Source organism: Jaculus jaculus, chromosome 2 (assembly GCF_020740685.1).
Source record: "Jaculus jaculus isolate mJacJac1 chromosome 2, mJacJac1.mat.Y.cur, whole genome shotgun sequence".
In the NCBI taxonomy this organism is placed as follows: Eukaryota; Metazoa; Chordata; class Mammalia; order Rodentia; family Dipodidae; genus Jaculus; species Jaculus jaculus.
Window position 1 is genome coordinate 77,637,533 of NC_059103.1, and position 22,803 is coordinate 77,660,335.

At 35.0% G+C, this 22,803-nt stretch overlaps 1 protein-coding gene across 9 annotated transcripts in view; it reads left to right on the top strand.

Moving 5' to 3' along the window:
• The window catches only part of Ccser1 (coiled-coil serine rich protein 1), a 1,182,362-nt gene that overhangs the window by 317,064 nt on the left and 842,495 nt on the right, over positions 1–22,803 (top strand). For all 9 annotated transcript variants that reach the window (XM_045143121.1, XM_045143122.1, XM_045143123.1 and 6 more), the window contains exon 6: positions 22,363–22,570. In XM_045143121.1, the coding sequence (XP_044999056.1) occupies positions 22,363–22,570 (208 nt within the window). The remainder of the gene's footprint in view (positions 1–22,362; positions 22,571–22,803) is intronic.

The window sequence follows — 22,803 nt, forward strand, 5'->3', positions numbered from 1 at the left end:
GGGTAATTTGATGAATCTAAATATTGACTAATCTATATTAGCTGGTGGCAGAACTGCTTAAAAATAAACTTTCATGAGAGTAGTATTACTACTCACATGACTAGCAAGTAGGTATCAATAAAAAATAACTTTAAAACACTTAAATGTAAATAATTGTTCAATTGGCTCACAAAAATGTACAACATAAGTTTTGTCACACTCTTGTGTCATTTCTATATAACAAACTCAGAACTTACCTAAGCAGAACTTTAGCAAAAAGTTCTAATTCAAACTTGACAAAGACTTTACACGTTGCACCTATTAAAGCAGTTTCAGTTTATTACAATAATATTCAAATGTTGGAATGTCAAGAGGGATGTAGGAAGCTACCCAATTACCTGGTAAATCCATGTAAGAACAAACTTAATTGTGTTGCTTATGAACCATTGTCTAACAACTTTTGAGTAATTTTAGTTCTTGGAGAACTGCTCAGATTGATATACTGGTCAACAATCTTCTGAAGGATATTGCAGGTATTTTTTCTCATGCAATTTGTCTTATTTGCATTAAATTAATTTTATATGTGGTTAATAGATGGAATTTATATTTGTTGTACCTCAAATTAACCCCACCTACTACATGAAGCTCCTCCCATTTATGGTTCAATTAAATGTATTGCATTCTTTCACATTTATAAATTTTATTTATTTATTTATTTAATTTTTTTTGGTTTTTCGAGGTAGGGTCTCGCTCTAGCCCAGGCTGACCTGGAATTCACTCTGTAGTCTCAGGGTGGCCTCGAACTCATGACGATCCTCCTACCTCTGCCTCCCGAGTGCTGGGATTAAAGGCGTGCGCCACCACGCCCGGCACACATTTATAAATTTTAAAGCATGCAGTTTGAACTAATGAATATGTTTGTGGATTCTGCATATGCTCAAAATATTTTAGTAAATATTAAGAAAATGAAAAGTATGCCTTCTGTCAAATGTGCTAAATGTTAACCAAAATCTTAGTTCTGACTGAGCCTTTAAAAATTTTTTTGTAGAGAAATAATCCAACATTGATTTTCAGCCAAGTTTGTCTCTATCAAAAAGGCCACAATTCCCAATGAGAATACCATTTTATATGTGTTTTCTATAACATCTGTGTTTACCCTTAGCTAAATATGTGAGGTTAAAAATCAACTTTGGTTGAAAAATATTCAAGGGAAAGCATCCAATTTTGGTTTTTGAATATTAAAGAATAGTTTTTTTTGTTTTTTTTTTAATTTTTATTTATTTATTTGAGAGCGATAGACACAGAGAGAAAGACAGAGAGAGGGAGAGAGAGAGAATGGGCGCGCCAGGGCTTCCAGCCTCTGCAAACGAACTCCAGACGCGTGCGCCCCCTTGTGCATCTGGCTAACGTGGGACCTGGGGAACCGAGCCTCGAACCGGGGTCCTTAGGCTTCACAGGCAAGCGCTTAACCACTAAGCCATCTCTCCAGCCCAAAGAATAGTTTTGAAAATATTTCAGCAATGTAATATAAGTCATTCTTTTCAGAATATATAGCAATTTAATTTTAATGAAGCACACTATTTTCTTCCTCAGCATTTAATCATATAAAACATATCACTTAAGAGTAAAAAGCCAAATCATTGTCATAACTGTAACCAAATATTGTGGTGCACTCCTGTCATCCGCACACTAGGAGGTTGTTGTTGGAGATACTAGAAGTTGAGGTCAACCTAGGCTACATAGGGAGGCTACATGTCAAAATAGAAGAAACTAATGAACAACAAATATTATAGTTTTTCTAACTGTGTCAGCTATCATTGTCTCATGTAGTATTCTAAGATGGTGGACCAAATATGAGGGTGGCCCTCCTGGACAGTGAACTTCCCTAGGGCATGGTAGGTAATGGCTTTTACTCTCTGACCTTAAATTATATTATAAATCAAAAGAGATGCTAAATATGTAGTTAAATTAATATTGTAACTCGTACACTGTAAGATATGGAGATTAGATAGTTTTCTTACTATACCATTGAAAGCCCTTAAGTCAGTCTAAGAGAAAGAAAAGGATGGAATCTGATTCTATCAAAGATTTGACTTGCCTTTGCTTACATAAGAAGGCACACAGATAGCAATATTCTAGTTGCTGACAGACAGGTAAATCATGACCCTCATTACTTCACCCTTAAAAATTTAACCATGAAAGCAACAGAAGGAGCATTGCTTACTTATTGGCTGATTAATCGTTGTTGTTATTGTGGTTACTATCATGTTTTTGGCAGCCCCAGAAGAGAGCTCTGCACTTAGATTTCAGTCTAATGATGCTTTGAGTATAGATCCAAACTACCAAATAGCAGAACTGTTAGATAAAGACTGAATAATTTTGTGGTAATTTGTTTAGCACCAATAGGAATTGAATAAATTAATGTGAAAATATGCCATGTAATATAATAGTTAATAAGATTTTGTTATAAAATTCAACAAAGTTATTTAAAATAGATTATCAGTCTATGAAGTATCTATTTAAGTATACTTCAGGGTGATTTTTATATAAAATCTCAAACAGATTGTAAATCATTTCTTCAAACTGTCCAAATCTTCTATGTGTAGTAAAATCTCCAGTAACTTTTTCAACATTTAAACCTCAACTGAAATATAATCTGCTTTTTTGAAATGGTATACGTGAATTTCCTTGTTATGTAATACAAAAACAATGAAAATGACCATAAGAAATTTTACTTAATTGCTTATATAATAACAAATGCTTTGTCATATTCTAAAATGCTTTCTTATTTTTAAAAATTTAAGTAGTGTTAAGTATACTAAGAGTTAAATTTGGGTGCACCAGAGCCTCAAGCCACTGCAAATGAACTCCAAATGCATGTGCCACCTTGTAAATCTGGCTTACATGGATTCTGGAGAATTGAACTGGGATCCTTTGGCTTTGCAGGCAAATGCCTTAACTGTTCTCCAGCCCATCCTCAGCTATGCATTTTGAGGTGTCATTTTATAATATGTTCTGCCCAACTTAAAAACATCTATGAAAAATAATTATGACTCTGAAATGCGGTGTTCTGTATAACTTATATTTATAAACCTAAACATAAGAAAAAAATATTTACAATGAAATACATTCTTTTGAGTTGAAGTGGTAGTCAACCTCCAATGACATGCCATTATTAATTGGATATCCTGTATAAGTATTAGTAAGAATAACTGGCATACAAATAAACAAAACTTAGATGTAGTACTCCCAACTCATACTGGTCACAGTTCCCAGCATTGAAATTGTTCATAATCATAACTTAATACAAACAAGTATAATGCAACAAGTTACCGGCAACTAAGCTATGTGGAAGTATGCTATTAATAACGATAACACAGAAATAAGAGCATGCAAGGGAGAAATCATTTGCACAGACTAGAGAAGCTCTTACTGAAATCAAAAGGGATCCCAGACTGAAGGACTGTAGGTATTTGGGGGGTAAGAATTTATCATCTCTTATAGGGATACTCACATTCATGTCTTCTGTCAATTCCTATAGCTACTACTACTTAACAGGCCTGTTGAGGCTCATATCTTGACTAGTGATACAGTGATATTCATACAAATATTCCAACCTTAAGTTATCTACTCCTGTTATCCATTCCAATAACTTATCTCAGAATATATTCATGTTGCTCCCATAAGCACAAATTTCTAGTATCTTCCTAAATCACAGGGCATTAATATTTACTTGTGATAAAATTTATTTTTTTATGTATTTTCTTCTACATGTCAGTAGTTTTAATAGTCAGAATAAATGGTTATGTTTTTTAATTATCTTTCTGTGGACACAGAGAAAGACAATTACACTTGACCTCTTATGAATCTATAAATGGGATTGTTAAAATTGCTTTAATTAGTCTTAGCTCAAATTGCCCATAGAGGAATTTTAACTGATCAAATTCCAAAAGTTATTTATTTTCATACCACTAAAAATACATGTTATACACAATTGACATTAGATAATACTTAATGAAGCATTTTCCTTAAGTTGCAAGTAGTGTAGTGCTTGTCTGAGGCTAGAAGGGTAAAAGGATAAAGACAGGTAACAAAGAGGGCAAGGGGTAAATGTTAAAGCATATAGGTTTTTTTTTATTTTTCTGAGGGGTGAATAAATATTCTAAGATTGACTGTGGGAGGGATGAGGCTTTAAGGGAGAAAAGTTTGGAATATCTTAAGTGATATGAAGGTAAAAGGGGGAATGCTGGGTATAGGGGATGAGAGCAGAGTAGGAAGTCATGGAGATGAGGCAGTGATTAGGAAGGAGACAGTTAACAAAATCTAAGTATATGTATCAGTAAAGAATAAAAGAAAAGTATAAGATAATAATTTTTGAAGTATTCCTAAAAACTTAAAGGAAATGTGGTTGCATAAATTATATATGTCATTAAATTGGGCTGTGAGGTTATTATATATTATTTATTTGAGAGAGAGAAGAAAGATGAGGAAAGAAAGAGAGTATAGACTTGCTATGGAGGTCTCTTTCCATTGCTAATGAGTATTTTGTCTGGTTTTACATAGAAACTGCGGTCAAATTGAACCCCAGTTGACAGGTTTGCAAACAATTGCCTTTAACCACTGAGTCATCTCTCCCACTGAATTTATGTTCTTTAATTTTTTATATTTTTTGTATGTTCATAATGAATTTTGATAATAATGCTCTTCCTTTGCTTTGTTTGGTCCTCCATCACCCTCTGCTAAATCACTTATCTTCTTTATTTCTAATAGCTCCACTTCTGTTTTAATGTTTTGGTTTTTTTTAGGGTGGCATCCTCCATTAACCATGACAAGATGATTAGGTCCTGTAATGTGAAGGTCTTGTGCAATAATGACAGCTGCCATGAGATCATGAATGCACCAGACACTTCATATCCAAAGGACAACCTGAGAAGCACGTCTCCCAATACTTGAGGTCTTACATTCTTTCTGAGCCTTCAGGATGTCATAGAGATGCCACTTTTCGTTCTGGATACTCAACTGTCACTTCTAAACACTATAACGAGTCTCCCCAGTAGTCACTGTCATTTTCCCAAGCTTCACTTATCAAAGGTGAGAGTAGCACTAATCTCTGAACATAAACAGAAATATCTGGAGGGCAAGTTGATGTCCATTTCACTAAATAACAGTCATTGCTTCCACTTTCCCTACTAAGTGCATATGACCTTCTCAAAAACATACTTTTGAATTGGTGTTTAGTAGCAGGCATGAATCCTCTCCTATTGAGTGTGCCTCAGATATATTCAGAGCTCAGTTGTTTATGCTCATAACTGTCCTATCTCTTGCCAGGTCTCTCTTGCCCAGCTGGACAGTTGTGTAGCTCACAGGGACAATGGATGGTTAAGACTTTAACTATTAGATGCAAAATAAATATAGGCAGGTTTGATGGCACCACCTACAATTGCATCTACTCCAGTCAGTGGCTAAGGCAGGAGGATTCTGGTTTCAAAATCTGTTTTGGCTACAGAATGATTTAATGACCTGCTTGAGATAAAGAATGGATAAATGCAATCAAGACAAGCCTGGACAACAGTGTGTTGACCTTGTAGAGTTTTTTAAAATACAACTGCAAAAAGTGATACACCTGCTGGGGGGATTTGAATGTGAGGACTCTGAGTTCTTAGGCTTCTCAGACAAGGGTCTTAATGGCTAAGCCTTCTCTCCAGCCCCCACCCCCCACTTTTATTGTTGTTGTCCTTTTGAGGCAGGGTCTCACTCTAGCCCAGGATGACCAGGAATTCACTATGTAGTCTCAGGCTGACCTTGAACTCACAGTGATCCTCCTACCTCTGCCTCAGTGCTGGGATTAGGAGGTTCACTATGAGTCTGAGACCAGCCTGAGACAAAGTAGTGAATTGCAGGTCAGCCTGTGCTAGAGTGAGACCCTATCTCAAGAAGCTCCCAACCTACCCCCAAAACTGAAGCCTTCTAACAGTTCCTTTATTGATTGTAATCATAAGCCTCAAATCTGCATGTTTCCCCAGCTCTCCCCACTTATGGGGACTGGAAAGTACTAGTAACCCAGATACATAAGAACACTGTGTCAGGTGTGGTGGTACATGACTTTAATCCCAGCACTCAGGAGGCAGTGGTAGGAGGATCACTGTGAGTCAAGGCCAGGTGAGACTACATAGTGAATTCCAGGCCAATCTGGGTTAGAGGAAACCTCTACCTGTAAAAGATATGTTATTCTAGATAGATAGTATTATTTATAAGTGTTCAGAAAGCTTTACTTCCCAAAACATATGTATATATATAATTTCTTTTAAGCATCAGGTTGTATTCCATCATCTGTCACAGCTTTACTTTTTCCCCTATAACTGTGTATAGGGAATGGAAAACATGATACTAGAAACAATATCCCCCTCAGTAATTTAGAAATGAAACTTGTATTTTTTTTTCATTTTTAAATAGGTATTATTAAGTAATGCAAGTTATAAGAATTATGATAGGGCTGGAGAGATGATTTAGCAGTTAAGACACTTGCCTGCAAAGCCTGAGGACTTGTGTTTGACTCTTCAGGTCCCACGTAAGCCAGACACACAGTAATGTGAGCATGCAAGTTTTCACATGCACATAAGGAGAAATACATGTCTGGAGTTCGATTTCAGTGGCTCAAGGCCCTGGATTGCCCGTTCTCTCTCACACTTTCACTCTCTCTTTCACTCTCTCACTCTCACATAAAAAAGGCAGTCTGTTGGACTTGTATCAAAAATAAAAAAAAAGAAAGGCAATGATATAAGTGAGTTTAAAATAAATGTCACATATTTTCATCCATGTAAAATTTGCCTTAAGCCTTTAGGTAGCAAATCTAGATACGAAGTAGTGTGCTCTCTCTCTCTCATTCTTTCTGTCTCCTGTGTGTGTATATGTGTGATGGCTGTAGTCATCCAAGCTCATGTGGCCATTTGTAGATTCATTCCCCTCTATGTGAAAGGCACATGTAGTCTTCAGCTTTGAAACCAGGCTGATAGCATCTCTGATGCCCTTTTCTTTTAAAGCCACTTCCAAGTGAGGATAATCTAGAATAAGCCACTTTTCTTTATTTTTATTATTACTAACTCAAGGAAAACTTATTACCAAACTATTCTATCAAATTCAGTTTGTACCCACATTTAGAGAATAAATACAAGACATTTACATATTGGAGTAGAATGTTAGGTGTCATATTACAGCTGTACCTATGGTAGTAACTAATATATGCATTGTCACTAAAATATACAGAATTAATGATTGTACAATGATAATGGTCATAAAAAGGTGTATATACATAATCAATATAGAAAGTAAACTCAAAATATGCATAGGCTTTAGGTTAGCAACAACTTTCCTGTCATTATTTAGTTCTTATTTCTTTTATCCTTAATTTATTTTTATTGATCTTTCTGTCTCTGTAGAAAGGTTTTTATTATGGGAAAACTATGCAGTCTGTTGCTTAGAGACTTCAACTTGTTTTATAATAAAATATAACTTACTTTCTATTCATATCCTTCTCTTCATAATTCTGTATATTTGGTGCTGTCTTTATGGGAGTCTCTCACCAAAAATGTATTCAGAAAATAATGATATCTTGTTAAAAATTATCAAATTATATACTTAAAATCTATTAGGAAATTGTAAGTTGAATATAAAATTGGAACTGTTAAAAATTCTGTTAATACTTTAAAGTGATATTCATTGATATAAACATATCCATTCATAACATACATATGATGATATAAAATATATTTATATGTATTGATCAAATGTAAACAAAAGTATATAGTACAGATGGCAGTCTGATGCCTGCTCATTACAAGAAAGACATTAGGAAATACTAAACCCCAAAACATCAGTTAATATTCCTAATAAACCCAAAGGAAAAATGTAGAATCAATAATTATACAATGTAGCTATGCATGCCACCTTTATGTAATAATTGAACTATTTGTGTGGCCTATATTACATAGTAGTCTATTTTCCTTTCTGTGTTTTGTGAAATGTAGTTACCAAGATATAAATTCAATAGATCTTTCTTCAGATATAAACCAGAGGTCAAAGGCCTATGTTTTTATGTCTCTAATGCTTTACTTTCCATGAGCTCTGTGGGATTTATTCAAATATTAGTTGGTTTTTTAAAGAGAAAACCATTATTTCAGTATTAGAAGATGCTATGAATGCATGTATTTTCTGATATTTAAAACTAAAAATATATCTTTTCTAAAATGTAAGTTTGGGCTGGAGAGATGGCTTAGCGGTTAAGTGCTTGCCTGTGAAGCCTAAGGACCCCGGTTTGAGGCTCGGTTCCCCAGGTCCCATGTTAGCCAGATGCACAAGGGGGCGCATGCATCTGGAGTTCCTTTGCAGAGGCTGGAAGCCCTGGCACGCCCATTCCCTCTCTCTCCCTCTATCTGTCTTTCTCTCTGTGTCTGTTGCTCTCAAATAAATAAATTAATTAAAAAAATATTTTAAAATGTAAGTTTAATTTTACCTGAAGATTGGTCCATTTCATTTTTATTTATGTTCATTATTAAATAATGCCACAAGGAGATATTTGTTATAATAATAGTAAGCATAAAAGAACTATATTTTATTTTCCATTTACTATATACTTTATTGTACATAAATATTATATATTATGTATTTAGTCTATGTATATATAAAATGTGTGTTTCTCTTTTCTTTGATAATCAAAGTGAAAGCAACCACATAGCTACATAGCATGAAAATGAATGTCATCAAGTTAAATGAGGAGAAGTTAGATCCTATAAGTATAACCAATATACTTATTGTAGACCCTCCAAATATGTCAAATTCTCATGTATTCCAAATTTTTCATATTCTTTCTAAATATATACTTTTCCTTACCTTCTCTTCCCTTCCCTTCCCTCTCCTTTTATTTTCCCTCTTTTTTCTTATTAATGTTGTTATATGTATAGATAAATTGATAGCATATATAGCTATTATTAGTTCATTATAAATTTTAAGTTATTGAATTCATTTTCATATATAAAGCTATATTATGAAAGCTAAGACAAAATTATAATATTCCTCAAGGTAAAGTTTCAGTTTATAGAGAACTTTGAGGAAGGCATCTGGGAAACAATGGTAGCACAGCCAATAGACAATTATTTTAAAGTGGTGAAATGAATGCTTGAAAGTTCACGATGATATACTTAGAGAGTAATATACTTAATAAACTTAGAGAATAAGGAACATTCTATCATCTAAAAACAATATAACTGTAAGAAACAACTATAAATTGTCTTTCTAATGAACAAAGTGAGGAAATGAGTTAAATTCAATTTGCTGAGTGAAATTTGGGCAGAATAACATATAACTTACCAACCTTATGGTGCCTGTGCCTCCATTTTAAACCAGGATAATTTCACATTAAAACAAATTTATATAAATTTAAAGTACTTGAAGTAAGCAACTTTACCTGGTTAAGAAAAACGTGGTCAGTCACAGAACATTTAACACATTGTTCTTCTTAAATACAAGCAAACTTACGGATAGAACATACAGTTGCTTATTTAGTAGAGGCACAAAATGCCTCTAAATGACTATTGTGAGTAGATAATATCTGTAGTCCTCTAGATGTGAAGCAGCCTAGTTTCACCCAAAACTTTGTATGCTAACTAAAACATGAGAGAGAGAAAAAAAATTAAAAAGCAATATGTACATCTTATCAGCCAATTTTCCTTAGCTCATAGAATTACCTCAGAGAGGTCAGAGGTGTGAGTTTCAGACACAGTAGCAATATGTTTTCACAAAAACGATGCCAAATGTGACTAGTTTCTGACTTAGAATAAAAGAGAACAGGGCATCCTGATAATGAATACGGGATAGCTATGTAGCAAATACTCCAGTGCAAAACTTAAGATTACAAAGGGGACCACGGCAGGGTGACACTGGAAAAAACTTACGCTACATTTTCGGCTTCAGTCTCATAACTGCCCTAAAAGTAGAGCATGGAGCTCTTTGATATGAGTCCCAGAAACCTACTTAAGCTTACCTCATAAAAAATGTATGTAAAAGTTGTTTATTGGAAGGATATGGCATAGCTCATAGGAATAAAAGTGATCTCAGAACTGAGATAATCATGGAGCCAGCTACATAATGAAGAGTGTGGTAAGAATGAAAATTCATGACTTCTTGTTCAGAAGTTATTAAAAATTTCAAAGTTATGCCACCAGATATTAATCCAAATGTAACACCATTACATGAGGTAGGATGTAACAAGTCACCCCAAAACTGAACCTGGTCATAAATAGCAGGATTGACCATTAGCATAAACCTACTCTTTGCTTTTTTATGTATGCAGTGTAAGTTTATAGATTATACCCCAATCACATTTCCACATAGGACAGGAGAGAATGGGACCTTGCTTAGCAATCCCATCAAGACTACATATGTTCATTAAGGGCAGCACGGACTTTCTCATAGGTTAAAGGAACCATTTATCAAAGAAGCATATGTGCAAGAAAAAAAAAAAAAGATGTTCAAGTAGAAATAAAAACAAATCCAAAATTTGTTTAAATGAAAAAAGAAATATTTACATTTCTTGGAAGTAAAAGGAGCTGTGTCATTGTATTCGTGGATAGACTGAATTACTTGAGGCATTTTTGCCAAGCAGCTGTCTCTGCAGAAGGTTGAAGGGTGAAAACACCCTCTGAAGCCAGACTTCCTATTTAAAGCCTACTTTGCTGGGGAGAAGGGTGGAGAGAGTGCCTAGTGGTTAAGGCACACCTGCAAAGCCAATGTACACTTCCCCAGTACCCACATAAAGACAGATGCACAAAATGACATATGCATCTGGAGTTCATTTGCAGTGGCTGGAAGCCCTATTATACTCATTCTCTCTCTATCTGCCTCTCTTTCTCAAATAAATAACAATAAAATATTTTTGATCTGTTGTGGGTTTTGGCATCTGGTTTAGTTAATATACTTCAGTTAACTTATTAATATCATGGTTGCTACTCAGATGATAATGTTTCTCAAAATAATTATTATTAACAATGTTTTTCTTTTCAGTCATCAAAATTATATATAAAATAAGCTTATGCCATGTGGAGAAGCCTTGCTTACTTGAAATGAGGCCTGATATGGAGAAGTTTTTCCTGTTATCCTTTCCATGTTGTTAATTGTTTCTAAAAGTGAAAAGGCAAAATGGAAGTCCTTTTTCGTCAGCTCTCCTTGGGCTGTGTGAACAAGCAGGATTCTTTCCTTTTTCATCCTCACTTCTGTATCAAAGACAGCTGAACACTGATACCAATCTATGTTCTGCTGCCTTGTAAAGGAGAAAACATGCTGTGCAACCACCAGCCACTGTTATCTGGTTTTAAATGTCAAGAACACTTCAGCACAGAAGGAAAGGACCTGAGATAACGTTCAAAGTAGGATATATTTTGGCACTGAAGATAGAGTCAAAGCATCTATGTATCTATACCTCTGAGATACTTAGACAAAGATTTGTCAGCAAAATCCTAAAATCTTTTGTTCCTTCTAACTTATGGAACTTTGAGACTCACAGTCACTTATGATATTTATATGCATTATTGTAGTATTTGTCTATGATTTTCTGTACTGATGAATAATGGAAAGGCAATTCAGCTACTTTAAATGGAAACATTTAATCAGTTCAGCTAAAACTGTGTCCCCTGTTTCAAGGGTTAGTCTCAAATTCTCTCAAGAACATCAAGGATTTTTGTCTGTTTGTTATAACAAACATTTAGACTTTCCATCTCTATAATGTTCAGTTATGTATAAATCAAGTTACATGCTCTTCATTTATAACAGTTACTGGACTGTAATGCATAACAAAACCCAGTATTTTGTCTATTCCAGAGAAAGGAAGAACTTTCAATTGCAGAAGGAGAGATACTTTTTTTTTTTTCCATTTCATGGTTAACTTTGTCATAAATTATGAAATAGCTACAATTTTCAAGTAAGCAACTCTTGAATATCATAATGTTGTCCGTATCATTTCACTACTATAGTGATTATTAGCATGTTTAACATTGAGATTTGAAATGCCCTTTTAAACAGTTTCATAGTAAACTGTATACTGTCTTAGGAAATTGTTTCTTATACTAATTCACCATTTAGTATTTCAGATTATTAATACATATTATATAACATTAAATGAACATTCACATAAATTTAGGGAATGCAGGATTAAACAAATTTAGAGGAATTTGTAACCAGTATTTTTCAATTATTATTATAGCAATATTATACAATTACTGTTAAGAATTTAAATATTTTAAGTCAATTTGGTAAGATATTTCAGTGTTTTAGTGATATTCTCAATCCTCAAATTCATACTTGTTTTTACATAGTTTGGAACTTATCCATGGCAGGATAGGGTTTGCAGGGTAAGCCCTGCTTTACTTCACACCACAGCTGTGTTATAGCTACTTGTCAATATCTTGGACCTTAGCCCTCTCTTTCAGACTAACAGATATCTTTAGGTTTAATAAATTAAATTCATGGTTTATTGTGTATTGTTGATAATGTAATTGAGAAATAAATAACTTTAAGAGTGATAAATTGGTTGTAATTTGGACTTCTAATTAAATAATTTTTATTGATTACTAACTCATTATTTTTCAGCTTATATTTTTTAATTGCAACTGAAGGTAAAATAGTTCTCATCATTAGGGGCACTCAGTATGTAGTTTTAAGTTTTTAAGCCATTTTGCTACCAAGAGCTTCTCTGTATGCATCTTATTTGATTAGAAACAAGAATCTTAAAAATAAGTAGGAAATGTTTATTTGGGGGGAGGGGAAATGTTTCTTATATTAAAAAGTTTGTTCTTAGGACTTCCAGTTAAGATGGTGACGTAGGTACCACGCCAAAGCAGCCTGGGGGGAAAAAAAGACCAAAAAACCTCAGCAAAATACACACTTTTACTAAAAAGTGAGGTGTATAGGAAACTGAAGCGGCAGCGGAGAAGTAGGAGATATCCAGAGCATCCAGAGCCTGCACAGGCCAGCAAAAGTGGCTCCAGCAGCTCCGCCAAATGTGGCGGTGGCGGGACGCAACAGAAAGCCGCCAGGTTCGGCTCCAGCCGCAGGAAAAGCCAGGTATGGGAGCTTCCCCTCACACCGCGCTCTCCGCAGCTCAGGATCTGTGAAGGGAGAGCAGCAGTGAGCAACGGAGGAGCAGACCACGAGGTAGAAGAACACGCGGAACAGTGAGAGAACCAGAGCAGCTGCAGCTCCCTCCCATCCCTCGCTGCCTGAGCCCAGCTCCAGCGAACAGAGCAGCATCCCAGGACCGGCCACGCCAACTTGAGCCGACAGCGGGACCCAAGCAGGAGCAGAGTTCGGCAGCAACATCAGCAACTCCGGAACCGGTACCAACGGCCCCAGCAGCAGCAGACCCAGGAGTGGCAACAACAGCAGACCCAGAAGGAGCACCAGTTCCAGCAGCAGGTGTGCTGATCTGCAGGCCACCGTTTCCAGGCTTGGTTTGCCCCTCAGGAAAAGCCAGTGCCCAGCTCCAGAAATCACAACAGCAGACCGATGACCCAGGCAGCAACTTGACTGAGACCAAACCCATCCAAGGTAATTGGGTTTGCACCAGGGAAGGGTCTCACTTGGTCACAAGCTGACTGGGATCCCACAACAGACCAGAAATCTTAACCTCTATATTGATAGAGGATCTGGTTGTTATAATAACTATTCTGGTATACATATCTGGGGCTGTTTTTGACTGAATGGGTACAGTGTTTAGTTAACTTTTAGAATCTACCTGTGTTTTATTCCACTCAGCCTACTTGAATACTCCCATAGCAGGGAAACTCAACCCCTAGGAGCACCTTTGTAGATACTCTCAGAGTCTTAAGAGCCACATCTAACACCTTAAGCTCCTACCCTGAAAATATATAACATCAAATCAATTGATACAGCTAAGAATACCCAGCTAGCTAGAGAATCCAAGCATTAACTTAATTCAAGATACAAAAATATATACATTATAACACAAGAAACACTAAAAAGCAAGATGATATAAATCCAGCTAAAAGTATTAATGCATCAGAAATGACCTCCAGTGAGAACGAGCTAGAGGAAATGCCTGAAAAAGATTTCAAAAGAATGATTGTAAATATGTTCAAAGAAGTCAGAGAACAAATCAAAGGAGTCAAAGAGGAACTTAAAGAGGAAATCAAAGGAATCAGAGAAGATGCAGGACATCAATTTCATGAAATAAAGAAGGCAATACAAGACATAAATAAGGAAATAGAAATAATAAAGAAAAACCAGTCAGAATTACTAGCAATGAAGAACACAGTTAATGAACTAAAAAACTCTGTAGAAAATCTCACCAGTAGAATGGATGAAGGAGAGGACAGAATATCTAAGCTAGAAGACCAGGTGGCAGATCTAATACAGGCCAACAAAGAGAAAGATAAACTTATAGAAAAGTATGAGTGGGAATTTCAAGATATTTGGGACACTATGAAAAGATCAAATATTAGAATTCAGGGCATAGTAGAAGTAGAAGAATTTCACTCAAAAGGCATAGTAGGTGTCTTCAACAAAATCATAGAAGAAAATTTCCCCCAAATTGGGAAAGAGGTGCCAACATTGATACAGGAAACCTTGAGAACCCCAGCCAGACAAAACCTAGAAAGAACCTCTCCTCTCCATATTATAATCAAACTTCCAAACACACACACCAAAGAAAAAATATTGAAAGCCGTTAGAGAGAAAAATCAAGTTACCTACAAAAGTAAGCCCATCAGGATTACAGCAGATTATTCAACACAAACTTTAAAAGCCAGAAGGGCTTGGGGTGATATATTCCAAGTTCTGAAAGATAACAACTGTTAACCAAGGTTACTTTATCCTGCAAAGTTATCCATTCAAATAGACGGAGAAATAAGGACATTCCATGACAAAAGCAGGTTAAAGGAGTATTTGAAGACAAAACCAGCTCTACAGAAAATACTTGATAGAATCCTCCATTCTGAAGCAAAGGAAAAGCACACTTATAAGGAACCTAGAAAAAACAAGCAATACTCAAATACTAGTTAACAGAAGAGAGCACAGGCAGAACCGGAACCCCCCCCCCAAAAAAAAATGGCAAACATAAATACACACCTTTCAATAATATCTCTTAATATCAACAGCCTCAATGCCCCAACGAAAAGATATAGATTCGCAGACTGGGTTAAAAAGCAGGATCCTACAATTTGTTGTCTCCAAGAAACTCACCTTTCTACAAAGGATAGACATTACCTTAGGGTGAAAGGTTGGAAGACGGTGTTTCAAGCAAATGGGCCTAGAAAACAAGCAGGGGTTGCTATCCTAATATCGGACAGGGTAGACTTTAGTCCAACATTAGTCAAGAAAGATAAGGAAGGTCACTTTATATTGATTAAGGGCACACTAACAGGAGGACATTACAATCCTAAACATATATGCACCTAACATGTGGGCTCCCAAATTCGTCAAACAAACACTATTAGAACTAAGGTCACAGATAACACCAAACACAGTGGTGGTGGTGGGTGACTTTAATACCCCACTCTCATCAATTGACAGGTCATCCTGGGAAAAAATAAACAGAGAGGCATCTGGACTCAATGAGGTCATAGAAGGAATGGACTTAACAGATATATACAGGACATTTCATCCAAAGGCTGCAGAATATACATTCTTTTCAGCAGCACATGGAACATTCTCTAAAATAGACCATATATTAGGACACAAAGCAAATCTTAACAAATTCAGGAAAATTGAAATAATTCCTTCCATTCTATCTGACCACAATGGAATTAACCTACAAATCAGTAACAAGAAAGGCTATAGAGCATACACAAAATCATGGAAACTAAAATGTTTGTTCTTAAATAATCAGTCCTTCAGTATAAGCTTATTTTACAAATAAATAGTTCTCACTTATAGCAAGAATCTCATTTATTTAGTAAGAGATCGGTTTAAGCCTATATGCCATGAGACTTCACGCAACAATACTTGTATGTGACAAGACTTCACATCTCTTCTCATACCCCATCCTTGCATTCTATCTCATTTTTTCTTGACATTAATGTTTACCTTTTTCTCTCTAAGCCTAATGTGTGGACTGAATATTTCACTATTTTAAATAGATTTACCTTTGATAAATATGGAAAGACCGATGTAACAAGTTCTTCATAGAAAAACGTGTGCTATATAAACACAATACTTCAGGATAATAAAGTATCATCTTAGCACATTTATTTTGCATATATGAAATTTCCATGTATGTACTCATGTGCTTTTTGGAATACTCCTGGAAACTGAACACTATATGTTTGGGAACACAAAGTCCATTACAGAGTCCTCAGTGATGTGAAGAAGACATATAACAATGTAGCAAGTACAGGAATAGAGACATACATGAACTATTACTAGATCAATAAAAAGATGGATCCCAGCATATTAAGAACATTTGGAGAGACTTCTTGAAGCATGGGTACAGGTGAGAACAGGGCTTGGTCTAGCTCTAAAGGATGAATGTACATTCAACATGGAATCCCCATACTATGTTATGAACTCACATATATGTGGGGTAAAAATGAACATGAGAAAATGTGTGTAATCTACCCTATTATACTGCTTATGCCCTTGATGTAGTGACAACTAAATGGTGTAATGAAATAGGGTGGACTTTATGGTAGCAATTTGAGTCTTAAAGATTAGCCAAAAATATTTAAACTTTTGTAATTTGTTATTTTATTACTGAAAAGAAGAGGGCAGGGAAGAAGTTGTAGTGAAAGTAAATTTGTTTGCAAGAATATTGTTTCCATTCAATCATATTCAACTCATACAATATGATATGCTAAAAGTATAAAACTTTTGTTATAGAAAGAATGCTCATAATTGGCCAATAATTTTAAATAGTAGAGCTGAAATTTTTTCCATAACTATGTTTTATCAAAATAATAACAAAATCAATGTGTTCTGTATACATATTCCAATAAAATTTTAAAATAAATTAAAATGTATAATGGTAAAACTCCTAATAAATACTCTATATTCTGTGTCTTAGATAACCGTCGACAAAGCCCATAGTACAGTACTTATTTATACAAATAAGTTTCTCAGTTAAACATTGACTGGAAGGAAATATAATATCAAATGTACTCTTTCTCATATTTTTAGATGGCTTTAATCTTTGTGTGTGGAGATATATATATATATATATATATATATATATATATATATATATATATATATATATATATATATATATATATTAAAGACTGACAGAGAGAGAATGGATATACCAGGGCCTCCAGCCTATGAAAACGAAGTCCAGATACATGCACCACCCTGTCCAACTGGCTTACGTGGATACTGGGGAAATCAAGCCTTGAACCTGGGTCCTTAGGTTTCACAGGCAAGCACTTAAGTGCTAAACCATCCCTCCAGCCCAATATTTGTGTATATATTTGAAAGTGAATATTGTAACAATTCAAAACAATTAAATAAGGTTTGTTAAACAATTTTGCAAGCATTTTGGATTGTGGTAAGAGTTCAGTCTGTTCAAATATGTTTTCCCTTTCTTCTATATTTGAAAATTTCCTAAATAAAATTATTTTCTATATCATAACTGATATATATATAAGGGAAGCTTTTCCTCATTGTCAAAAACTAACACATAATTTAAACAATTTTGGATAACATAAAATGTATCAATTTATTAGGTAATTGATGTTGCTTATTTAATGAATTTCATGTAAAACTAGAGGGGGAAAAATGTGGGTTTAAAAAAGTGATTGATATCTGTAAGGTAGGGAGAGGCAGCCATTCTGTGAAACTTACTAAAACTGCTTTTAAAACGTGAACAAATAAGTTTGCCCTTATAACTAGTGTATTTAGTAATGTGCGTTTTTAACGTTCTGTCGGTTTTAGATCTCTGTGGAAGATGCTTGCCAGCTTGTTATTCCCAGTATAGAAAAATGAAAGCATATAATACTTGCAGTGAAATTATTACACTAACTATGTATGCATTCATAAACAGATATGTATGTATGTAACATTTTTTATTTAAACATTAATTTCGTTCTTTTTTCCACCATGTTATAGTTTCACTTCTGTGTTCCTTGATTCTAACTCTTCATAATTGAAATGCTCTTTAATCTTGATGACAATCACATGCAAAAACAAAGGTAGAGAATGAGATACAAGATCAAGAAATAAAGGGTGTAGGGAAAAGGAAATTAATCCTGATACCAAGACCAAAGATGTATTTTTCAGTACAAAGCAAGAACACTCAAAATTTGTAGTGAACAGCTTTTGTTCATGCAATATCTGTGGTCTCTAACATTTGGAAAGGGAAACCACCATAATGACTGTTTGTATAACATTGCAGCATGGTTTCTCTACAGATCCATCTGTCCTTTCAATTTTGCCATGTAATGTTTAAAAAGTAAATTTACTTGTACCTTATGTAGCTTTCTTCATGTTTACAACATGAATTGTGTACTTTAGTCCAATATATACAGATTTCCCAAATTATGTTTTAAGTATGCTTTTGATAAATATCATCGGAAAAAACATAACCACAGAAAGTAGAACCTGTGTGCATTAGTGGCTGATAAATCAGACATTAAGGAGAAAACTTAAGGTGGGTCAAAAACACATTCTTTTGCCCATGGAGTATATGCAAAGGCCCCAAGTCAGGACAGAGCTTGACAGGTGGCAGTGCCTGCATGAAGGACAGTGTGTTTGAAACCAAAGGCAAGGAGGTAGTATTAGCAGATAAGATGTGGGGAGGCAGCAGTTTTAAGCTTTGCTAAGATATTTGGAATCTATCTTACCTTACCTGTATCATATGCAGTGGTAAAATAATCGGTTCCATGTCTATTTTCTCTAAATGTACAGTATTAAATACTTGTAACTACTCTATCATGGAGAGTAATGGAAGCTCTGTTCTTAAAGAAACATGTCCTAATACCCAATTAAAAAAAAAAACATTAAAATACATAGTTTTCTTAAAATACTACTTTCAGACAAGTGATATATTTTAAAAGATATGTAGCTGATTAGTAAGATGACCATTACTTTTTTTGTAGGCTATTCCTTAACTAGGAAGTTTTTGTTTTGTTTTTATTTCTTTTCTTTTTTTAATAATTGTCTAAATATGCCTTTAATTTATTTTATCTTTTCTTTTGTTAGTTTTCTATTCAGCAAATACAGGCAGTTTGATACCATTATTAGGCTCATCCATGACCTACACCCTCCCCATTGTCCCCTCCTTGTTGAGGTACATGGGTCTTGCATTGTGGAGTTAGCCCACAGTTACTGGTATGATGAATGTCTCTGCATATCATGACCCAACATGTGACTCTGACATTCTTTCCGCCTCCTCTTCCACAAAATATCCCTGAGACATATTGGGTTCATTTTTGGTCTGCTTCAGTGCTGAGGTGTTGGGGGCCTCTGAGGCTCTGGCTCTCTGATTTGGTAGGAGTAGATTTTTCTCTGTGTTGGTCTCCATCCCCCTTGTGCTGGTATCTGGTTCATCAGGAAAAGAGCACCGTTGATTGTTTTGCTAATTTTCCTTAGACAGATGTTGGTAATTTTCCACCAGTCACTCATGTAGCACCTTCTGGCACTAGAAGAGCTGTCTGGGGATTAACTCTCTTCCAAATTCCAGCCAGGTCTCTCCATGTTCCGTACCAACAGCCTATGTTGTCTTTAGCAGTCAGGTCTTGGTGTGTCATCAAGTGCTCTCATAGAAATCTGTCTACTTTTGGGAAACTTTGTAGGTTTCTCTGATTAACAGCTCATTGTGATTGTTAGCTACATGCTGGTACTGGGAGTTACAGACCAGTACCATGGGAAAAAAACAAAAAAAAGGAAGAAAAAGATAAGTAATATATAAGAGATAGGGAGACGAGAGAGAAGAGGGAGAGAGAGAAACAAGAGAAGATTAAGGTTAGTCTTCATCATACCCTCTCCTAGGCCCATGATTCAGATGTTCCATCTAGGGACATGATGAAGGTTCAACCATTTAGTCTGTCTTTTAGGATGTAGAATCTTATGATACCATTGCCATTTGGATCCAATTGTGTGTCCATCACCCCCACCCTTTCTCTCTCTTCCCATCATGGGTATTGAAAGTAGTGAACATGCTACTGAGAATTGCCAATTATAAGGTCTGTACACTAGCTAGTGGGAAACAATGGGCATTAGCATAAATAAATAGGATGATTATGCTGAGTAGTTACACTGAGGAGCAGCCTAGTCAGGAGTCCTGTCAATAACCAATCTCTTCCCAGTTCAGAATAGTTTCCATTACTATAACTGGTAAGAATCTACTTTTTCATGTGCAAGAATAAACCTTTCATAACCTTCTTATATGTGGAATAATACTCATATTTATTTTCAATATCAACTCGTAAGTGTGTGTGTGTGTGTGTGTGTATATATATATATATATATATATATATATATATATATATATATATATATATATATATACACACATACACATACACATACACACAAACCTATTGAGGACAGTGACTGAATATTGCCTGCTACTCTGACTTCAGCCACCATTGCTATGCAGGCCATGTGGTTCCTTGCTACAACTGTGGGGAAAAACGCAAACTCTCTCCCTTTTGCAAAGTAAAAATGGAAGCAAACTGCCAAGGTCCAAATCAAATGGTGATCATTGTGTTTGTGTGTAATTTTCTGACTTGTATGATCTTAAGCAACCTAAATTGAGAAACAGAGTTGTCATGTATTTGCTACTAAATTCAGTCAAAGGTGCATATTGAATAACATGTATACACTAAAGTTTAGTAAAATTTTATTATAATTAACAATAATTTAATTTGTAAATGGCTGCATGGCTTCATATCTGGATTATCTCTTCTGTTCCATTGATCTACATGCCTTTTTTTTTTTTGTGCCAGTACTGTGCTGTTTTGTTGTTGTTGTTTGTTTTGTTTTTTCCTTATGGCTGTGTAATATATAACTTAAATTCAGATATGGTCATATCAACAGAAATGTGTTACTCAGGATTGCTTTGACAGTTTAAAACTTTTGTGACTTACTTTATTTTTCATTTCTAATATTTCAGATTGGTAATTCTTCAGTATTTCTATTTTCTCGCTCATATCGTGTATCAACCTCCTTATGATGTTTAGGGTATTTCCTATGAGATCTTGGCATAGATTTAGGAGTTTATTTTCTTCTGTTATTCTTTTAGTCTGTTCTTTCCAGATTTTTACTCTAAAGTACTTTTATCTTTCTTTAAACATATTTATAGTCACTCCCCTGAATTCTCTCTGTGTCTGGTATTTCATCAAACTTAGTTTCAGTGGAGGCTGTTACTGTGGGATTCAAACTTTATATTACAACTTTGAGATTCTGATACCTTAGGTTATCCTGTTGCTTAAATTTTATGTTTGTTTTAACATGTTCTTAGATGTTTTAGTCAGAAGTTGTATTTTCAAGGTAGAAGTTCAAGATGCCAGATGTAGAATACATATTGCCTCATCAGTAGATTATGAATAATATTAATAGTGGATATGCCTGTTATACAAATACTCTGGTACAGAATTAACAATTATGCTCTCTTTGACTTCAATAATTTCCGGTGGATAAAGGAGCAAATCTGTGGGGTGGGTTTCTGTTTCACCTCCAAGGAGTTGTGAAACCAATTTTGTCTTTGATGAACATAGGCTGGTCTCAGCTGTTGATTTATTTATTTAATTAATTTACTTATTTTATATTTCCCCTTGGTTGTGTTTAGGTCCAGTGATCCCTACTCTACAGTTCCACTGTTTTAGGTGGGGTGATAAGTTTTGCTTCCCTTCCATGCTATTCCTCTCATAGACTTAATGCATATGTGCTTCAGGATAACTGTTTCTAGCATCCCACTGCCTTAATATAATTCACTAATGAATTACAAAAGTGGTTGATTGCTTTAGTAATTATGTGAACAATATTATATTATTTCTTTTGTATGTTTTGCTTCTTAATCTTTTTATTCAAATTAGTTTAAGCATATTATTTGAAACCACAGATATGAAATTTACTCTCTTGTGATTTTTGTTGTTTTGACATTTTTAAATAAGCCAAACAAGTACCAAGTATAAATGAAATGCTGATTGGGGGAATGTCATTTTCTAAAACTGTAATTTTCATTGAATTTTCCAATTAAATGCACAATTAACCCATTTTATAATATCTGCTAAAAGTCTGAGTATCTTCAAAGACTAATATGAAAAAATGAAGAGGACCCCATGAATTTCTTTCTGACATTCTATTAACATTGATTAACATCCTAGGAAATTCTACTCTAATCATGCTACATGATAATTTTTTTTTTCATTTTCCTCTTGTTAGGAACCTTTCTCTGAAGTTAACAAAAGATGTTCATCCAGATGCCAGGTGTCCCCATATTAGCTGCATGCCCAGCAGTCCTTCTGTAGATTGGCCTCTGCCAAGTGTGGAGGAGAACGGAAACATCGACCCTTTGCCATTCAGAATGATGCTTCAGGACTGCACAGCAGTGAAGACGCTGTTACTAAAGATGAAGAGAGTGCTTCAGGAGGTAAGAGATTAATATTTTCTGGTTGATCATGAGATTTGTAGGCTTGAGGAGATCCTGTTGTCTTTAAGTGGCAAGTAGCAAGCAACATGCTGTTGGGCAGAGTGCCTAGGTCTTAGATTTTCTCAAGTCAAATGAATGACTTGGAGTTCTGTTCTGATTTATAAATAGGCATTTAGATTTTTAGCTCCCAAATACCAACCTTCTTTAAAAGAATAAGCTGACTGCAAGCTTCC